Genomic DNA, 18044 nt, shown 5'->3' with positions numbered 1-18044 from the left:
GTACTTGCTTCTCTCTCTTTATATTCTCGATTCTGGCCGCTTTCGCCCGCCGCACATATTTGGTAATCAACGGCAGCGGCAGCAACTACGATGACCAAGTTCAGTGGCCTCGAAGTGTGTTGGAAGTGTTTTGGCCAGGTTTTGATGATGGCTCTAGTTCTGATACGCTTGGAAACTGGGTTAAGCCTGGTCAGGTAGTAGCTCCAAACGCTCTAAAGATTGCCAAATCTAGGAAGAGGAGGGGTTTCCCGTTTCCAAGCTTAAATCTTGGTTCGGGGAAACGATTGCCACACCATGGTTATAATATCAGTAAAGGTAACTACAAGAAAATGCAATTAACCGGACAGAAAAAAATCTAATGTCAATCACGTAGTGGAAACCTGTTGTCCGGCTCTCTAACATTTCAATGACTTTGAACTTTTGTTTGCTCGCCGGCTGCCTGTGTAGCATTTTACACATTTACATTTACATATTGATTGTTTGCTTGACCCATTTGCGGAGCCCTCGAGAGCGGCCCACGCCACTTCCACTTTCGTTGACTTTCTTTGTCCACCGATCGCCGATTGCCGATCGATCGATCGCTCGAGTCTCTTGATCAAATAAAGCCCCCCTTCAAGCTCCGCCCGCTGGCCAGGTTGTACTCCCAACCAGTTTGGAGCCTCGTTCTCGCCGGTTCTTGGCCCGGCGCTTTCATAAAAAGTCTTTGGCCAACTTTCTTGGGCTTCATTCGCGCTCCATTCGCGCGCTCGTCACCATGAAATCGGTTATCTGTGCGCTTTTCGTTACGCTGCTGGTCAGCCTGGGCCAGGGACTGCCCACCACCAGTCAGGTGAAGGAGGACTCCTCCTCTGCCGCCTCCTTTGCTGGAAGAGTCTCGCAGCTGATTGCCCTGCAGCTGCTGAAGTTCAACAAGGACATTGACGCCAACCAAGTTCACTCACCGCTGGGAGTTGCCTCTATCTTGGCTGTCCTGGCTGAGGCCTCCGAAGGCGACACCTACGCCGAGTTCCAGCAGGTCTTCGGTTATCCCCAGGATCGTGACCAGCTGAGGGACACCTACAAGCGCATCCTGGGCAGCTACCAGAACAGGGATGCCGCCGTGGCCCTGCCCTCGTTCCAGACCTGGCTGTACATCTACCGAAACCACAGTGCCCGCGAGGAGTTCAAGAATCTCTTGCAGCAGCACTACTACGTGGACGTGAAGGACATCAACCGGCAGGAGTACGATTGGAATGAGCCCAACACCTCCCTGCAGCTCCCGGAGGGCAGTGCGGAATCCACCGAGGGCAGCACTGAGCCCAGCAACAGCAAGGATGTGATTGGCTTCGAGACCCTCAAGAGGATCAACTTGGACGAAGAGGACACGCCGGCTGTGCCGCTGGCCGATGGCTATGGCCAGGAAATTCTGGACAAAGAGGCCTCCAAGTTCGATCGCGATATCGACGACAAGCAGTATGTGGAAAAACCAGTTGCCCAGGCTGAGGCCGAGCAGCTCCAAAGAGAACAGCAGCAGCAGTCGGAGACCACCGAAACGAATCTAGAATTGGAATCCCAGCCCGAGGCCACGACGAACATAATCAATAGTTTGGTGGAAAAACAGGAAAAACCAGACATGGCTGCCGAGGAAAATCCATCGGAGAAGCAACAGAACAAGCGCAGCGACCAGGAGGAGAGTCAAATCAAGAATCTGGAGGAGAACGAGACGGTGCAGGAGGAGGAGAAACTGGCCAAGATCATGGCGGCGCCAGCAGTGACCGCCAGTGAACCCGAAAAGGTGCGTCTGCCCCTCCAGAAGCTGGAGAGTGCGGTCAAGGCGGTGGCCAAGGATGGAGCCGATGAGATTATGCTGGCTTTGGAGTCCCATCTATCGGCTGTTAGTCGGGTGAGTTTATAATTAAAGTTGAAGTAAATAATAATTATAATACAATTAGTGAGATATACTATATTCTATAAACTTTTGCTTTAATTTTTAAGTAAGAGCAACTTTTCTAATCTTTATTAAAAATCCCCTCAGGTCTATGGTGCCCGTAGCCTGTTCCGCAAGGATGACATCACCTCTGCCCTGAGTGCCAACTCCATCACCGGTCGCTCCGTGGGCTCCAAATCCAAAATGCTGCTCTTCAACGGCCTGTACTACCGCGGCAGCTGGGCGAATCCCTTCTACCAGTTGAGGGACGGCAGCGACGAGTTCTTCTTCATGACCAACGAGGATGCCATGAAGGCACCCATGATGCATGCCCGCGGCAAATTCCAGGTGGCCGAGCTGCCGCAGCTCAAAGCCCGCGTGCTGAGTCTGCCTTATGAGACTTCCCGCTACTCCCTGTGCATTGTGCTGCCCGATGAGACCGAGGGACTTAGCGAGGTGATTGGCCAACTGCAAATCAGTGACTTCCTGCTGGCCCACAAGCTTTTCCAGCAGAAGGAGCTGCATGTGTCGCTGCCTAAGTTCCAAGTGGAGGAGACCTCGCGCTCCGAGGCAATGCTCAAGCAAATGGGTCTGAACAAGGTCTTCTCGCGGACCGAGGCCCAGCTGGGTCTACTGTCCGAGGATCCAGATGTCCATGTCGACGAGATTGTGCAGTTTGTGAATGTGCGCGTGGACGAGGGAGGCAGCAGTGCCAATTCCCTGTCCGCGGCCACCATGCAGGCTCGCTCTCCTTCGGCGGCAGAGGACGCGGAATCCACGGTACTGCCTGTTCCAGAGCCTGAGCCAGAGCAACCCGGCGTGGAACGCTTCGAGGTGAACCGGCCATTCGCCTACTTCATCGTGGACTGCGAGGAGCAGTTTGTCCTGGCCTCCGGCAAGATCTACACGCCCGAGTTCAAGGAAGACCTGCCGTCGTCATCCGTCTCCGTTGAGGTGGAGCTGGAACAGTCGTAGGCTGCTCAGAGCATCCGCCGTCTTAGTCTATAAGTTAACGTAACGAATTTTCACCGATCCATGCAATAAACGTGCACAATTCATTTTCACAAAACCAAACGACAAACGATGGATGGAAGGAAAAACGTTTTCCCAGCGCAATCAAAACAGCAATTAATTCGCTTACAGATGAGCACGGGACAGGCCAACCCCCAGAGCCAGGGATTCAATTGTCCGTCCGTAATGTGAAATGTATCTGACGGAGGGCATCGCTAATTTCCTCCGCCGCGCTGCAAATTTGTCATTGGGTTAAGTCCCCGGGAAGGGGGTTGTATTCAGGTTTTGGGTTCTGTGATTCCACAATTCGGATTCATCGATTCTCAGGCCACTCAAGCGTGAGGCGCATCCGCCACGTGTCCCCTGCGAGCTGCGCCGGAACGAAGGCTGACAGGACTCTTCAAGTGGTCAATGGGCTGCAATTAAAACTCTCATTAGAATGCACGATGTCTTGCCTCCGAGAATGTCTCTATCTCGCAGTCTGGCCAGGAAGTGCGAGCCCCTTGTTTCCTGCGGAGCGAAAACCACCGAAAACGCATTGCGAAAAGCAAAACACACAACACGGAGAAAATGTGTCTGGAGTTCGCACACCCAGCAGGGGCATAGGGGGGTATCCTTAGATTCTCGAGGTCTGGAGCTGAAAGTGGCGCCGGCCTGGCGGGCGCCAAAAAGCAGAGGTAAAAACAGGAGTAAATGCGTGCCATGATTACAGCGATGACGACTTCCACCCCAAAAAGGAAGGCGAGGCCAAGGAAGGCTGCTTGGAGGGCAGACTGCGACGGAGACGATGATGTTTCATCTTTTCCACATGAAAACTCACGTAACAAAAATTATGATAATCATAACTTTTTGCCCCACGATGGGTTCCTCCTCTGCCCTCGATGGGTTCCTGCCCGTTTGTTTTGTTAGCCACTGGACAAAGGACCAGAGACCGGAGAGCCCGGGCAAGGTATTCGCCGTCTTGGACCTTGGACAGGACTGGCGTCTAGTTTTTTTTCTGTCGTCTGGCCGTTGCTCTATTTTTATTAAGTCTTTGCATATAAATCAATGTGGCCCGATATGCAGAAGAGCAGAAAAAGGTATAAAAGATTTATGGGCCCCCATGCCGTCTCGCTTAAATATTGTTTAACATAATTTCGTGCAAAAGTTTCGAGATGAAGGCGAAGCTAAGCGAACTCTTTCGGAGAATGGATAACAGAGAACGGAAAGCGAAGAAAAGGAAAGCTACACCCACTCTCTCGACAGATAAATAAACAAAGTGGCCATAAATCCATCCAGTTGCATCAGCGACAAACGTACAAGATTTATGGCACTGCCTCGAGTCTAATTACAAGTCAAGTTTTGTCGAATTGAAAATTTGTGGGGAAAATAGCTCAACAAGTGTGGGAAATCACAAAGTCAGCGGCGCCAGCTGTTTTCCCCGAAAAGTCTCCCCTTCAGGAAAACTCGAGAGCCGTTGACACCACACATGTGAGCAGCAGCTGTCGCACAATGGAGAACAATGTGGATCTAGTCGAGCCGAATCAAGTGTTTCGCTTTATAATGCAAAAACAAAGACAACACAGTCACTGGGTCGATCACTAAAACAAAGTTGCTAAAACACGGGTCACAGGTCACAGCTAGAAATCCGCAAAGGCCTCCTCATGACGCATAGTCTTGGCCTTTGGACGCGGCTTCTCGGAAACCTTGTCAAAGTTGGATATGTCCTCTGGATTGCTGATGTTGGGCACATAAGGCGCATTTACTGTCTGGTTGAGGATCGGTATCCATTCCACCTCCTTGAACCACTCGTGCTCCTTGATGTCCCGATTGCCGTTGATAAGGTTGCCGAAGCTAAAAGAATAAAATGTATTGACTACTGGAAAATAAATATGCCTGTTCTCACCGCTTAGAGAGATCTACTTGGAGTAGATGATCTATTAGATGACGCAATGCTCCGCTGAAGTAGCTGGGCATTTTGTAGTCGGCCTCGCAGATCTTGTTGTACATGCTCATCACATCCCGATTGTGGGCGGAAAAGGGCGAGTGTCCGGCCACAAACTCGTAGACCAGCACACCGAAGGCCCACCAGTCTACGCTGGTTCCATAGGGCTTAGACTGAATAATCTCCGGCGGCAAATACTCTGGAGTTCCGCAGAGAGTCATCGTACGGGTTTCCACCTTCTATGATGTTCGTTGGAAATTTCAAAAACAAATTTAGCTAATTATATAATCAAGTAAGTACCTTGGCAAATCCAAAGTCGGTTACTTTAAGGTAACCGTTCTTATCCAGCATTATGTTCTCTGGCTTGAGATCTCGGTAGAGCAAGCTGCAATGATGCAGGTATTCCAAAGCCAAGAATACTTGGGCAGCGTAGAATCGAGCCTGTTTCTCAGTAAACTTGCGCACTCTAAATGAGAAAATAGAAACGGAACCTTTTTAAATATTCATATTTTTAATAATACTCACTTTCGATGGTAGGTGAAGAGCTCGCCACCTCCAATCAGCGGAAGAACAAGGTACAAACTGTCGTAGTCCTTGTGGGAGGTAATTAGGTTCACTGTATTGGGAAACATCATTGAGCGCAGCACATTCTTCTCGCTCATCACATGGCCCACCTGCTTGGTCTTTACGATCTGATCCTTGCTTAGCTGTTTGGAGGCATAGTAGACTCCAGACTCCCTCTCCTTCACCAGCTGCACCTTGCCGAAGGAGCCAGCTCCTAGAGTGGCCTTAATTTCGTAGTCATCCAGTCCGTTGGAGGGCGAGGGCGTGTTGATCGAGTACTTCTTGTTGAACTCCTCGCGCAACTTGTCCAGAATTAGGATATAGTCCACCTTCGGACTGAAGTGCATCGTCGGTTGTTCCTGTTGTATAACCATTTTGACCCTTTATGGCTCTTGGGCTTACTGGTTACGGTTAATAATTAAAATTATACGATAAATTTCGAATTTTTTCATTTGTGGTTAAATTATATTATAGAAATATAGAAACTCAGACACTTGGCAAATGATTAAAATCGCAAAGACTGCCTTATTTATAAATTTAAATAAAAGGCTTTATTTTAAAGTTTTTATTCTTTGATATATTTAAATCTTTCCGGATTACTCCCTCAAAAATTACTCGTCTCCGCAAAATTCAGGTTGCCCTCGGGTCCTTTATAAACCGCTCTCGCTGTAAGTTTAATAGCTGTTTTTCTCTCGGAAACATCGTCCGACCTGTGTGCCATCATAAAATAACCCGAAATATAATATAATCAGGCGACTATTATAGTTACATTTCATTTATAAAATTAATTGATTAGAGGTATACATATTTATTCCCTTTTCCTTTCCGCAAAAAAAATATATATTAAATATAATAAAAACAAATATAAATACATTTTATTTTGACACGGATGTGGATGACTATTTCCACTGACAAATATTTAAAAGTTTTCAAACAACTCGGGATGCCTGTTTATTGGAGAATTCAACCGCTGTTTAACCTTGTTGGACTCGAAATGGGAGAAGTCGTCGTCTGAGCTGACAGGTGGCAAATACGGCGCTGGAATCTGCTGATTGAGCATGGCGTACCATTCGATGCCCTGAAACCAGGGATGACTCTTCACATCAATGGCACCTTCGTTAGAGTTTCCTAAACTAAGAAGGGACGACATGAGCAACTGGCACCGCCCGTAACCCATACTCACCGCTTCGAAGTATCCACCTGCAAAAAGCTTTCCACAAGGTTCTTTAGGTGAGCACTAAAAAAATCAGGCATCACGTAGTCGAGGGAACATATCTTGGAGTACATGAGAAGCACATCGTAGGTGTTGCCGGCGAAGGGCGACCGCCCCGCCACGAACTCGTAGATGAGGATGCCGAAAGCCCACCAGTCCACCGACTTGGTGTACGGCCGCAGCTGCACGATCTCCGGCGCCAAGTATTCCGGGGTTCCGCACAAGGTGGAGGTTCGACTCTCCACGCGCTTTAATAAGAAATCAAATAATAATAAATTAAGTAGTTAAGTTGGAGTCCCACTCTCACCTTTGCAAATCCAAAATCCGTGAGCTTGATGTAGCCGCGCATGTCCAGCAGTATGTTCTCGGGCTTCAGGTCACGATACATGAGGTGCATCTGGTGCATGTACTCTAAAGCCAGAGCCACCTGGGCGCCATAGAAGCGGGCCTGCTTCTCGTTTAACTTCCGCACCCTTGAGGAGACTCAATCAAGATTCAATCGGAACACTCGCCAATACTCACTTGCGGAGGTAGACGAAAAGCTCGCCGCCGTTGACGACCGGCAGGATCAGGTAGAGATAGTCAAAGTCCTTCGTCGAATCCACCAGGTGGATGAGGAAGGGGAATCGGGCGGCACTCAGGACATGTTTCTCGTTGTGAACATGTTGAACCTGCTTGAGCCGCACCAGATCCTCCTTGCTCATCATCTTGGCGGCATAGAAATTGGACCCCTTTTTCTCCTTGACCAGTAGCTATAATTTTTTAAGGATCTGAACACTAAAGTTTATGTTAGGTTAGCGAAAAAGTCTCAAACTTACCACAGTGCCGAAACTACCGTGGCCGAGGACGGCCCGTGACACATAGTTTTCGAGGTTTGAGTAGGGCGACTGCTTTTGATTTTTCCACCGCTCGTCAAATTCACTTTTCATGTGCTCCAGGGTCGTGAGGTAGTCCTCCTTGGGGTTGAAAGCTATCTCTGGCCCACTATGATCGCTCATAACATCAGTCCGATCACCGGCCAATCGCGCATTTTACGGCGCCAACGCCAGCACCTCCCGATGGCAGGCGAGTCTGAATGGAAAATGTGAGTAATGGATCTGAAAATGATCGCTGTTGTAACTCTATGTACAGGTAACTTGAAATTTCATGACATCCGTAAGAGAACCTGAGATTCAGGGACAGCTGGCTCAAGGCCTAAGCTAATTTCATAAAAAAATTAAATTTAAGTCCTTAACTTTCTGGCAATTAAAAATCCTTGAACATCTCCTCGTGACGCATAACCGTGGACTTTGGACGCGGCTTTTCGTTGATTTTGTCGAAGTTGGATATGTCCTCTGGATTGCTGATGTTGGGCACATAAGGCGCATTTACTGTCTGGTTGAGGATCGGTATCCACTCCACCTCCTTGAACCACTCGTGCTCCTTTATGTCCCGATTGCCATTGCTCAGGTTCCCGTAGCTAAGAGAATGAGGCTATAGACTACTGGAAAATAAATATGCATTTTCTAACCGCTTGGAGAGATCCACCATAAGAAGATGGAATATTAGATGACGCAATTCATCACTGAAGAAGTTGGGCATTTTGTACTCGCCCTCGCAGATCTTGGTGTACATGACCATCACGTCCCGACTGTGGACGGCAAAGGGGGTGAATCCGGCAACAAACTCGTAGACCAGCACACCGAAGGACCACCAGTCTACGCTTTTTCCATAGGGCTTAGACTGAATGATCTCCGGCGGCAAATACTCTGGAGTTCCGCAGAGAGTCATCGTACGGGTTTCCACCCTCTGTGGGGTTCAGGGGAACTCTAAGATAATGCTTTCTCAATATTATGATTAAGAAAGTACCTTTGCAAATCCAAAGTCGGTCACTTTAAGGTAACCGTTCTTATCCAGCATTATGTTCTCTGGCTTAAGATCTCGGTAGAGCAAGCTGCAATGATGCAGGTATTCCAGAGCCAAGAATACTTGGGCCGCGTAGAATTTAGCCTGCTTCTCATTGAACTTGCGTACCCTTAAAAAAATATATATTTAAGTTGTCAGGCTAATAATAAATAATGGTTAAAACCGCCCTAGTGTGTGCTCTACTTCTAGATACCCCGTCGCCTTTCAGATATAACCAAATAGCAGGCTGTCTACAAACCTCATTTTTACAAAAATGAAGCACCAATCAAGGTAGGCAAGATGATTCCTTTCATGCTATCTAAAATCCCATCGGAAATTAAGTGGAATACTCACTTTCGATGGTAGGTGAAGAGCTCGCCACCTCCAATCAGGGGAAGAACAAGGTATAGACTGTCAAAGTCCTTGTAGGAGGCCACAAGATGCACAACGTTGGGAAACAGCATTGAGCGCAGCACCATTTTCTCGCTCATCACATGGATCACCTGCTTGTTCTTGACAATCTCATCCTTGTTGAGCTCCTTGGCAGCGAAGTAGACGCCGGAGCTCTTCTCCCTTACGAGCTGTACCTTGCCGAAGGACCCAACTCCCAGAGTGGCCTTAATATCGTAGTCTTCCAGTCCGTGGGACGGCGAGGATTCGTTGGACGAGTACAACTTATAAAACTCGTCGCTCAACTTGTCGAGGATATTGTTGTAGTCCAACTTTGGACTGAAGTACATTTGGTCTTGCGAACGCGGATGTTCCACACGTTTAACCATTTTGACTTAAATTTTCTTTACACCAAATTTTGAATTTCTGAAGCTCTAAACGCAGTTTGTTAGTAACTGACATAAGACGCAAAAGTTGTTCTCGGTTCATCTCAATTAATACTTATTTTCATTTTTTAGTGTACAACAATAGTACAATAAATTGTAAAAAATACATTCTTAATAAATGATGAATAAGGTAGCTCAGAAATTAAAACCTAAAATTTAGCAAACAGTTCGGGATGCCGATTATTTTTGGACTTCAGTTTCTCCTCCATACGGAAGTTCTGGAAGTTGGAAAGGTCCTCATCTCCGCTGATAGTCGGCTTGTACGGCGGTGGAACCTCCTGATTAAGCATCGCAAACCATTCGATGCCCTGGAACCAGGGATGAGTCTTCACATCGATGGCGCCTTCGTTAGAGTTTCCTAAACTAAGAAGGGACGACATGAGAAACTGGCGTTGCCCGTCATCCAACCCAAATCGAATTCTCACCGCCTCGAGAATTCCACCTGCAAGAAGTCATCCACAAGGCTCTTCAGCATGTTGGTGAAAAAGTGGGGCATCTTGTAGTCCTTGTTGCATATCCTGTTGTACATCAAAAGAACATCGTGGCTATAGTCGGAGAAGGGCGAATGACCTGCCACAAACTCATAGATGAGGATGCCAAGGGCCCACCAGTCTACCGACTTGTTGTACGGCCGCAGCTGCACGATCTCCGGCGCCAAGTATTCCGGAGTTCCGCACAGGGTAGACGTCCGACCATCCACGCGCTTTAATTCGAAACAAAATACTTATTAGTTTACTAGTAAATCAATCGTTAACAAGAATTTTAAATTCAAATTAACATGGAACACATTACAAGTCCTCTTCTCACCTTTGCAAATCCAAAGTCCGTGAGCTTAATGTAACCGCGCATGTCCAGCAGGATGTTCTCGGGCTTCAGGTCGCGGTAAATGAGGTGCATCTGATGCAAGTACTCTAAAGCCAGCACCACCTGGGCGCCATAAAAGCGCGCCTGTTTCTCGTTAAACTTGCGCACCCTTGGAGAGACTCGGGTGAGAATTCAGTCAGGACATTCGAAGTAATCGGTAGAACGGCCACTCACCTGCGAAGGTAGGTGAAAAGCTCACCGCCGCTGACGACCGGCAGAATCAAGTAGAGATAGTCATTGTCCTTCGACGAGTCCACCAGGTGAATGAGGAAGGGGAATCGGGTGGCACTCAGCACATGTTTCTCGTTGTGGACATGCTGAACCTGTTTGTGCGCAACCAGCAAATCCTTGCTCATCATTTTGGCGGCAAAGTAGTTTTTCCCCTTTTTCTCTTTGACCAGAAGCTAAGATATTAAAGGATTTCAGGGGGAAGTCTATTAAGAAACATATCCTCACGAACTCACCACAGTGCCGAAGCTGCCGTGTCCAAGGACGCCCCTCTGCTCGTAGTTCTGGAGGTTGCTACTGGGCGATGGTGTCGGTTGGTTCCAGCGCTCTTCGAACTCACGGGTCATATTCTGCAAGGTCGTGCTGTAGTCCTCATTGGGGTTGAAGGCGCTCTGCGACTTATTCGGCTGGCTCATAACATCCGTCCGATCGCCGGCCAATCGCGCATTTTTCGGCGCCAGCGCCAACGCCCCACAATAGCTGGCGACTGTGAAGGGCAATGATTATTCTGTTTCCGGCAATGATCGCTATCGTAGCTCAATATACGGGGAAATTTAGATGTCATAACTGTCAAACAAGGTTCAGAGACAACTGGCTCCAGGCCTACATTAAATTGTAATTGTAGGATGTAAATGTAACCCCTAAGTTGCTGGAGTTTCAGGTGGAAGGAATTCCAAGGAAAACCAAAGTCAAGGACTACTTCTTTCAATTAGCCGGGCGGGGCTCTACTCCTTCAAAGGTATGACAAATTTAGCTACCCCTGCTCCAAAGGAGACTGAGAAATGGCAATTTCCTGTGACTGTGACTGAGTCCGCACACATTTGTGTGTGTGTGCGTCTGAGTCCGACTTCTCGACATGTCCCGGTCGGATTCTGGCTCTCGTCCTGGCCGCAGAAGTAAGAAAAATTGCAAAACGTCCGCTTGATAAATGATGCTAACCAAGATTACATAAGTTGGTAATTTTCTAGTACATTTATTTCCACATGTCAGGCCAGTCGTCAGTCGGCCCGAGTGGGAACTCCACTCCAGCAACCGCATCTTCATGTTGATGGACATGTGAGAGCCCGGGCATCCTGTGAGTGAGTGGGCGAGTAGGTTGGTATCCAAACAGGATTCCGGGAGTTGTTGCTTGCTTTTAAGGTAACTGCCGGGCGAACCGTTTATTGGCCATTCCGGATACCGAATGGGCCAGGCTGTTGTCCCACCTAAATTGACAATTAATCATTATCTTTCGGGGCCGGCCCGGGGACGATGGCATTCAGATTGGCAGATTGCCTATGGCTTTGTGTGTGTCCTGATGTGAAAATGGGTTTCTAAATATCCTTGGGCCTGGCCTAATGCCCTGGCATTTATCCTGGCGAACTCTATTACAGAACGGGGTAGTGTCTGACTCATCTGGCCGGGCCACAAATTACTTGGAGGCCGCTTTTAATTCGCTTAAAATAATACAAATCGTCACGTACTTAGCTTGAGACAAAAGCCACTTTCACTTTCGTGTGGGAATCGTGCAAAAACTAAACAATTTCACTTAGCCGAAGGCTCATTTAACTGGGGATCTGGGCTCGTGGATATGGGATCTGGGTCCTGGGATCTTGGAGAAAAACTCATGGCATATAGCAGCAGAAGCCGCCGCCAGATAAACTCCAGTTGGCTAAGATATGTTAACGACGGCCATAAATAAGCGGATAATATCTGGAAGGCCTAGTGCTCGCTAAAAACACACATATATGAGGAGGATTTCAGATGCGTTCGCTAAGCGGGCCAAGAGCAGATTAAGTCGCACGCACACGTTTCTTGGCCGTTTCTTTTGGCCACACTTAAAATTCATTTGTTGTCTCTGGAGGAGGACGACTCAACTAGCGCACAGCTTCGCCCAATGTTATGCAAAGTAATTGACGCCTCGATGAACTGTTGACACACATGGCATTTGTCTTTGGCTAATATTTGGCTTAGTTATCAGGGCCATTTTTTGGGCTTAAGTAGGTGAATGTCCCGGGGCTATGGCCAAATTCAATTATGCTGAAAGGTTTCAGTTTTCCAAGCCCACAAGCAGTACCAATCTCAATCCCAATCCACCCTTCTGCCCGCGAGGAAACAGCTGCCCCAGGACTGGCCTCAGCCATTAGTGCTAATCTCCGCACAATCGCTAGTAAATCAAGGCACGCTCTGCACTCGCCGACCGGAAAATGCATTCAGGATTCCGGTGAGCTCACAGTTCACCGGGCAGCAACAATGTCGCGTTTCAGCCACTGGCAAAACAACAGCAGCAGGGAAAAAAACATAAAAACCTTTCACGACGTGTGCTCGGATTCGGATTCGAATTCAGAAGGTGTAACTAATCCGCTGCTTGCCATGTGACTTTTGTCATGCGCCGATCCGATCCAATGTCAAATATAGTACGTACAATACATACCATTTACCATTCACGAAAATCGACACCCGAGAAGCCAGCAGCCGACAGTCAACGACGATGACGACGACGACGAACCCTTGCCCAAATCCAATCCGAATGCAAAGGTTTTCCACACAATTCCACCCCAAAAACATGGCCCAGCGGCTTTCCACCTTCAATCAACGGATCTCCACCTCCAACTTCCTGATTGATTCCTGTGTTCTCTTGTAATCCGTTCAATGAGTTTGCTTTGCACTGGGAAAATAGAACGAATCCTGATATTGTTCTGGGAAAACTCTGTAAAAGTGCAAATGCATCTCAAAGCTTGTAATTTATTTTCAAAGTGTATTCATAAGAAGTAATCATCACAAAAATGCTCAGCTTGTCTGGTACAACATTTTGACATTTTACAGTTGGCTGCCCTTTATGTCCATTTGAGGGATTTTCCCCCAAAACATGATAGTAATTTTCATAATTTCCTTTTTCCATGGACAAACTCCTGAAGCGGAGCTACCTTGCCCTGTGCTAGAACATAAATCAGCCGCGAACTATTGACACAACCCGCTGGCCATAAATCAGTGGGATCCCAGATCCGCGGACATCAGGTTCGCATACACACGCCTGGTTGCCATATTCTAAACAAATTGCCCCCAAATCGCCCGGGACTACATACTATATGGATGCATAGAAATATGTATAACGATGGGATCGCATCCGTGACGCTCCAAATGCCCCGGCAAATAATGTAACAAAGCGCGGAATAAAACAATTGCCACAGTTTTAACGTTTTGCATTTGCCATAAATAAACATGAGCCGGTGGTCCTGGTCCTAGTCCTGGTCCTGGCATCCTTCCTCCTTCCGCTGCAAATGCAAAAATGCTCAACATTTTATTGAAATTCAATTAAAGTCGTATTTCAATAATTGGTCACGCATGGTGCGCATTTCCGTGCCCGTCCGCTCCTAAATGCCGCTCCAAAATTTATGACTTTTCAATTCGAATGTCGACTGTTTTCCTTCTTTTTTTTTCCATTTCGGGTAGCAATTGAAATGCTGCCACTTGGCCAGTGCGTCCTTTGTCCTTTGGTGGAAATCGGAAATTGTTGCAAAATTCGGTGGCATTTTGAGGAGGAGTTCCATGGCTGCATTAGGCTGCAAGTTCTTATCAGTTTCTGGGCTCACCCTTGTCACCCCGAAATCGGGGAAAAACCCTCCTGCCATTTTCCCCCCTGGCTTTTTCACCCTCACGTTAAGTGTGCAGCATTTTTGCGTGATTTGTGCGAATTTCTCTGTCGCTCGTTGAGGCCGATAAAATTTTCCAGAGAAGGAGGAAACGCGATACGGGGTGGTTGTTGCTAACTCCATGTAGTTTCTGCCTTTTGTTGATGTTGTTTAGTGCCATAAATTCTTTTTTACTTGTCATATCTCTAGCTCTCTCTCCATTTAGGCACAGATCATTAAGTTTTGCACTGCGTCTATCTGATTTAAAGACGGGAACAGAACATGTGTAGTGCCGCAGTGTCTCCACCTCCTCCTCCTTCAGAATTTATCAAAATGTCAATTGCCCTGCCGACTGTCACGGCTATTTAGCTTTCGTATTCAGAGATTCACCACTCGACGGGGCATCCTCTAATTAACGAGGCGTTGATGCCCCGTTTCGACGGAATTATTTACCGAAAAAAAAAATCAATTTGAATTGAGGCGACATCTCATGAAGGCTGTTGCTTAATCTGTTCAAACGGAATCCATCAAAACTTCACCAAGAAAACACTGTCAATGTGAATGGCAGACAAGGCTGATGATGAAATGAAGTCACAACTGAAATAATCTTAATGATTTTCTATTTATATTAATTTTAAATATTTTTATTCGTAAGGCCTTCAAAGTATAAATAAAATATTGAAGAAAATTCCCTTTGAAAACAAAGTTGAGATTGCATTTTTTAGTAATGTTCAGTATGCATATTTCTGACATTTTCCTAGAGCCCTGCTATTCAGTTTTTATATCCCCAACCCCTTACTCAATTATCACATATTTTTACCACGCATGAACCTCATTAGAGATGCATTCTTTTAGGCAAGAAAACAAGTCGCAAATGCTGTGCAAATAATCAACCTGAGGGACGATCAAAGCGATGTTGACACCGACATCTTCTGGGTGTGTACCATTCCCATTTCTGATTGCATATTCAACACGTAAAAAAAAATATACAAGAGAAATATCCCTTTAAAATATATTAAAGCATTAAAAAGTAATTTAAAACTTTATAAATTAAACTTAATAAATAAGATGTTTATCTAAGAAAATTTATTTAGATTTATTTCCCTATAAAATACCTTTAAATTCACCTCAATTTGTCCACAACACTTTCCTTTCCGTGTAGCCCTGCTCCACCTTTTCCGCCCATCGTGTTGTTGGCCATGTTCCGTGCATCTTTATGATCGCCTTAGATCTCCGCTGGCTGCCAACATATTTTTACACGCCAAACATTTTATTTTGACAGGCATGCGATTTGCACGCTTAATTGAGACAGGTGCATCCGCGGTGGGGAAATGGGTGGAAAAATGCAGGAAAAGCGTTGGAGGGGGGTATTACACGGGAAGTGCGGCCAAGCTGCGACATGTGTTCCCCTATGGTGTCGCACAAATGCGGAGATTTATCATCGTGCCACATGCCACGTGTGTTCTCCATTTCGTCGCCTCCGCTCCGCTGCGCAGCGGTGCGCTTTTCACGGGAAAAGCCAGCGACGCTCGCCAAATGCAAAATTAACAACCTAATTAATAGTTGGCCCCGGCCAGGACAGGTCTCCGCCTCCCAACTAGTGACACGTCGTCCTCCTCCCGCACTTGTGGCCGGTTTGTTGCAGCTGCCCCAGGCAATTTGCTGGTTATTTTTTCGCACAGTGCAGCTATATAAGGCGGCAGCCACGCCCAGCTAACTTGTTGGCCAAGTGCCTTGAATGCTAGGTATTTGCAGTAAAAAAGAGAGAACTGAATTAGGCTATTAAAGAAATTCATACAACTTTTTAAATTAATATAGACTTCAAATTTTGAGTTTAAGTATCAAAATCTTTTATAGATATTTTCTTTACTGCTTTTATTTTGTATAAAAACAAATTTAAGGAGATTTTAAAAATTACAAATTAATAATTATATTACTAAATATTTCTTTTTTATTTAAACTCTAAAGTTTTTGGGTACCTCTTAGTCGAAAAGCTAACTTAAGAGCTCTTCCCACATGTCGCTTTTCTGTTTTTTAATTGGAGCCATCTCAGGCCGCCAATATTTTGGAAAAGCAGAACCGCAAACTAGGAGTAACTAACAGCCAGCGGGCGGCGCTGTCAAAGTCAGCTGCCGTTGCACAGCTCCTATATATCCTCCCATATTCTATACTCCATATACCCATATCCTATATCCCCCTATTGCTCCTATTTCCAGCTATTCGGTGGCAGTGTCTGAAACGTTGAAAAATTCCAAATTGACTGCTGGACCCCCAGGATGTCCGCCTAGACTAAGGCACAGAAGAAAATTAAGGATATGGAATTAAGGAAATATTTAAAAATTACTTTCTATGAAAGATAAATATTTAGAAAATATATTAAACATCATTTTAATTTATTTAAAACCAGAATAAGCTCTTCTTAAATCGTATTATAATTATTATAATTATAAAAATATTCTTATAGAGGTTTAAAATTTTTTTTCATATTAAAAATCCTTTAAAAATATTATTTTATGTCCCTAAAATACTTCTTTGTTCCAATTTTCTTCATGTGCCAAGGCGTTTGCGGTAAACGAACTTCTCGTTTCAGGCCGGACGTTTATTGAACATTTTTACTTGCGGTTGGAGGACCCGGCGAAAATGAAAATGGTAAATGGCAGGATTTTATTAATTTTTGTGTGAGCTCGTCTCGATTTCACGGACAGCCTTAAATGCAAATCGCTGCAAATGGGATTTGCCAAAAAAGCAGAGGTCTACATCCCGGGAAGGATGAGGGTTTTGGGCCAAAAAAAATAGAAAGAGAAGAAAGAAATGCGTTAAATGCAAATTGGATAAGATGTCGTCGTGTCAGAGTGGAGCAGTGCATGTGGCTGCCAAGATATCCTGGCGGATATCCTTCGCCTATCACATGACTGCGGCTGAAAACCGAACCGAACCGAGTCGAGCCTCGCTTAGCATTTCGAGGCTGCGGCGAAATGGAAACTTTAAAGTGGATTATATCTGGAGGATGTCCTCGGGACTGGCACGACGACGACGACGAGTGTCCTGTGTGTCCTATCTCTCCTGCGCTCCGCGAAAAACATAAATCCGTGAGTTTTTGCGGGCAAAATTTATGGCGCTCGCGACACTCGCGAAAGTTTTGGCGGCGGCATCAGCGGCATTGTTGTATTTATGACCGCGACATGACCTGCTCACATAAACGGTCGAGTAACGAGTCCTGAATCCGGAATCCTGGTTCCAGGATCCTCAAGCCGGAATCCCCGCTAGCCGAAAGTGTTGCAGCCGTACGTGCGAGTCCTGGCGAGAAGGAAATTGGATTTGCCGGCGCTACCAAGGACTAAGGCTAAGCGCCTCTTAAATCTGCACGCCTGTCAATTTATTTTTTGATCGAAATTTATGTCCGCCACGGCTAATGAGAGCTCCGTTGCAGCTACGAAAATAACAAGGATCCCAGGAGGCCAAGTCCTGGTAACAAGGAAAACAGTAGCCGCCTTGGCACTCTGCCCCAGATTCCAATTGAAGTTAATTATGTGGAATCTGGCGATTTACATGGGGCCAGCCAGTCAACCCTCAAAGGAAATACTACGAGTACTCATTGTGGCATTGTGGAAGCCAAATCAATTCAACCGGATGCAGAATGTCTGGATTCTGCTTATGACTGCAGAATCGCCATCTATGGTTGCCGCATGTCTCCAGGACATGGTCAGTCCAGGAGGCAGCCATAATTATTGTTATGTTAATGGAGATTGGGGTTGATTGGGTCGCTCTCTCTCTCTTTGGTCATAAAGCCATCACCATCAGTTGGGATATCGACAAATGTTGTTTGTCCATCGCTTTTCCTGTGTTTGCCCTGCGACTTTGCATAAAAATGGATGAGTCCGAGTCAGGGAGGAAAATGGGTAATACTTATATTTATGAAGGAAACCATCAGAAATCAGGGTTTACTAGAGAAGTCCTGGATTGTATGTGAGCAAGAAGTGGGTTTAACTATTCAGTATATAAA

The 18044-nt window shown here is 46.3% G+C and overlaps 5 protein-coding genes across 10 annotated transcripts; 1 reads left to right on the top strand and 4 right to left on the bottom strand.

Annotated features, from left to right (window-relative positions):
• The first annotated feature begins 741 nt into the window (after positions 1-741).
• Positions 742-2952, top strand: Spn100A (Serpin 100A). The gene is made up of 2 exons (XM_017165396.2): positions 742-1882; positions 2015-2952. Exons 1-2 carry the CDS (start codon positions 755-757, stop codon positions 2879-2881), a joined length of 1995 nt encoding a protein of 664 aa, XP_017020885.1. The 5' UTR covers positions 742-754; the 3' UTR covers positions 2882-2952.
• Positions 2953-4425: 1473 nt separating this feature from the next.
• Positions 4426-5916, bottom strand: LOC108073735 (cAMP-dependent protein kinase catalytic subunit 2). Its single transcript, XM_017165493.3, has 4 exons — positions 5367-5916; positions 5142-5307; positions 4803-5080; positions 4426-4750 (listed from the first exon to the last, which is right to left on the bottom strand). The coding sequence occupies exons 1-4, from the start codon at positions 5777-5779 to the stop codon at positions 4537-4539; spliced, it is 1071 nt and encodes a 356-aa protein (XP_017020982.1). The 5' UTR covers positions 5780-5916; the 3' UTR covers positions 4426-4536.
• A 337-nt stretch (positions 5917-6253) lies between these two features.
• Positions 6254-7805, bottom strand: LOC108073736 (cAMP-dependent protein kinase catalytic subunit 2-like). 3 transcript variants are annotated; one of them, XM_017165495.3, is made up of 5 exons: positions 7437-7805; positions 7141-7370; positions 6926-7091; positions 6589-6866; positions 6254-6538 (listed from the first exon to the last, which is right to left on the bottom strand). In XM_017165495.3, exons 1-5 carry the CDS (start codon positions 7614-7616, stop codon positions 6325-6327), a joined length of 1068 nt encoding a protein of 355 aa, XP_017020984.1. In that variant the 5' UTR covers positions 7617-7805; the 3' UTR covers positions 6254-6324. The 3 variants fall into 3 exon arrangements, with proteins under 3 accessions (XP_017020984.1, XP_017020987.1, XP_017020986.1); XM_017165498.3 differs by having other exon boundaries at positions 7141-7388; positions 7437-7572; XM_017165497.3 differs by having other exon boundaries at positions 6391-6533; positions 7437-7804.
• A 58-nt stretch (positions 7806-7863) lies between these two features.
• On the bottom strand, positions 7864-9299 carry LOC108073733 (cAMP-dependent protein kinase catalytic subunit 2-like). The gene is made up of 4 exons (XM_017165492.3): positions 8857-9299; positions 8467-8632; positions 8129-8406; positions 7864-8077 (listed from the first exon to the last, which is right to left on the bottom strand). Exons 1-4 carry the CDS (start codon positions 9279-9281, stop codon positions 7864-7866), a joined length of 1083 nt encoding a protein of 360 aa, XP_017020981.1. The 5' UTR covers positions 9282-9299.
• Positions 9300-9366: 67 nt separating this feature from the next.
• LOC108073739 (cAMP-dependent protein kinase catalytic subunit 2-like) lies at positions 9367-11032 on the bottom strand. 4 transcript variants are annotated; one of them, XM_017165499.3, is made up of 5 exons: positions 10667-11032; positions 10377-10606; positions 10146-10311; positions 9764-10041; positions 9367-9701 (listed from the first exon to the last, which is right to left on the bottom strand). In XM_017165499.3, exons 1-5 carry the CDS (start codon positions 10844-10846, stop codon positions 9488-9490), a joined length of 1068 nt encoding a protein of 355 aa, XP_017020988.1. In that variant the 5' UTR covers positions 10847-11032; the 3' UTR covers positions 9367-9487. The 4 variants fall into 4 exon arrangements, with proteins under 4 accessions (XP_017020988.1, XP_017020991.1, XP_017020989.1 ...); XM_017165500.3 differs by having other exon boundaries at positions 9554-9696; positions 10667-11030; XM_017165502.3 differs by lacking the exon at positions 10667-11032 and having other exon boundaries at positions 10146-10321; positions 10377-10518.
• Between the last annotated feature and the right edge of the window lie 7012 nt (positions 11033-18044).

This window comes from Drosophila kikkawai, chromosome 3R, assembly GCF_030179895.1.
Source record: "Drosophila kikkawai strain 14028-0561.14 chromosome 3R, DkikHiC1v2, whole genome shotgun sequence".
Classification (NCBI taxonomy): Eukaryota; Metazoa; Arthropoda; class Insecta; order Diptera; family Drosophilidae; genus Drosophila; species Drosophila kikkawai.
This window is presented reverse-complemented; position numbering and strand designations above follow the sequence as displayed.

Coding starts and splice junctions, on each gene's coding strand:
- LOC108073733 (XM_017165492.3), bottom strand. CDS start 9,281: ATGGTTAAACGTGTGGAACATCCGCGTTCGCAAGACCAAATGTACTTC. Junction 8,633..8,856: donor CTCTTCACCTACCATCGAAA/GTGAGTATTCCA, acceptor TATTTTTTTAAG/GGTACGCAAGTTCAATGAGA. Junction 8,407..8,466: donor CCGACTTTGGATTTGCAAAG/GTACTTTCTTAA, acceptor TGAACCCCACAG/AGGGTGGAAACCCGTACGAT.
- LOC108073739 (XM_017165499.3), bottom strand. CDS start 10,846: ATGAGCCAGCCGAATAAGTCGCAGAGCGCCTTCAACCCCAATGAGGAC. Junction 10,607..10,666: donor ACGGCAGCTTCGGCACTGTG/GTGAGTTCGTGA, acceptor TTAATATCTTAG/CTTCTGGTCAAAGAGAAAAA. Junction 9,702..9,763: donor CAGGTGGAATTCTCGAGGCG/GTGAGAATTCGA, acceptor GTCCCTTCTTAG/TTTAGGAAACTCTAACGAAG.
- LOC108073735 (XM_017165493.3), bottom strand. CDS start 5,779: ATGGTTATACAACAGGAACAACCGACGATGCACTTCAGTCCGAAGGTG. Junction 5,081..5,141: donor CCGACTTTGGATTTGCCAAG/GTACTTACTTGA, acceptor CGAACATCATAG/AAGGTGGAAACCCGTACGAT. Junction 4,751..4,802: donor CAAGTAGATCTCTCTAAGCG/GTGAGAACAGGC, acceptor TTATTCTTTTAG/CTTCGGCAACCTTATCAACG.
- LOC108073736 (XM_017165495.3), bottom strand. CDS start 7,616: ATGAGCGATCATAGTGGGCCAGAGATAGCTTTCAACCCCAAGGAGGAC. Junction 7,371..7,436: donor ACGGTAGTTTCGGCACTGTG/GTAAGTTTGAGA, acceptor AAAAAATTATAG/CTACTGGTCAAGGAGAAAAA. Junction 6,539..6,588: donor CAGGTGGATACTTCGAAGCG/GTGAGTATGGGT, acceptor GTCCCTTCTTAG/TTTAGGAAACTCTAACGAAG.
- Spn100A (XM_017165396.2), top strand. CDS start 755: ATGAAATCGGTTATCTGTGCGCTTTTCGTTACGCTGCTGGTCAGCCTG. Junction 1,883..2,014: donor ATCTATCGGCTGTTAGTCGG/GTGAGTTTATAA, acceptor AAATCCCCTCAG/GTCTATGGTGCCCGTAGCCT.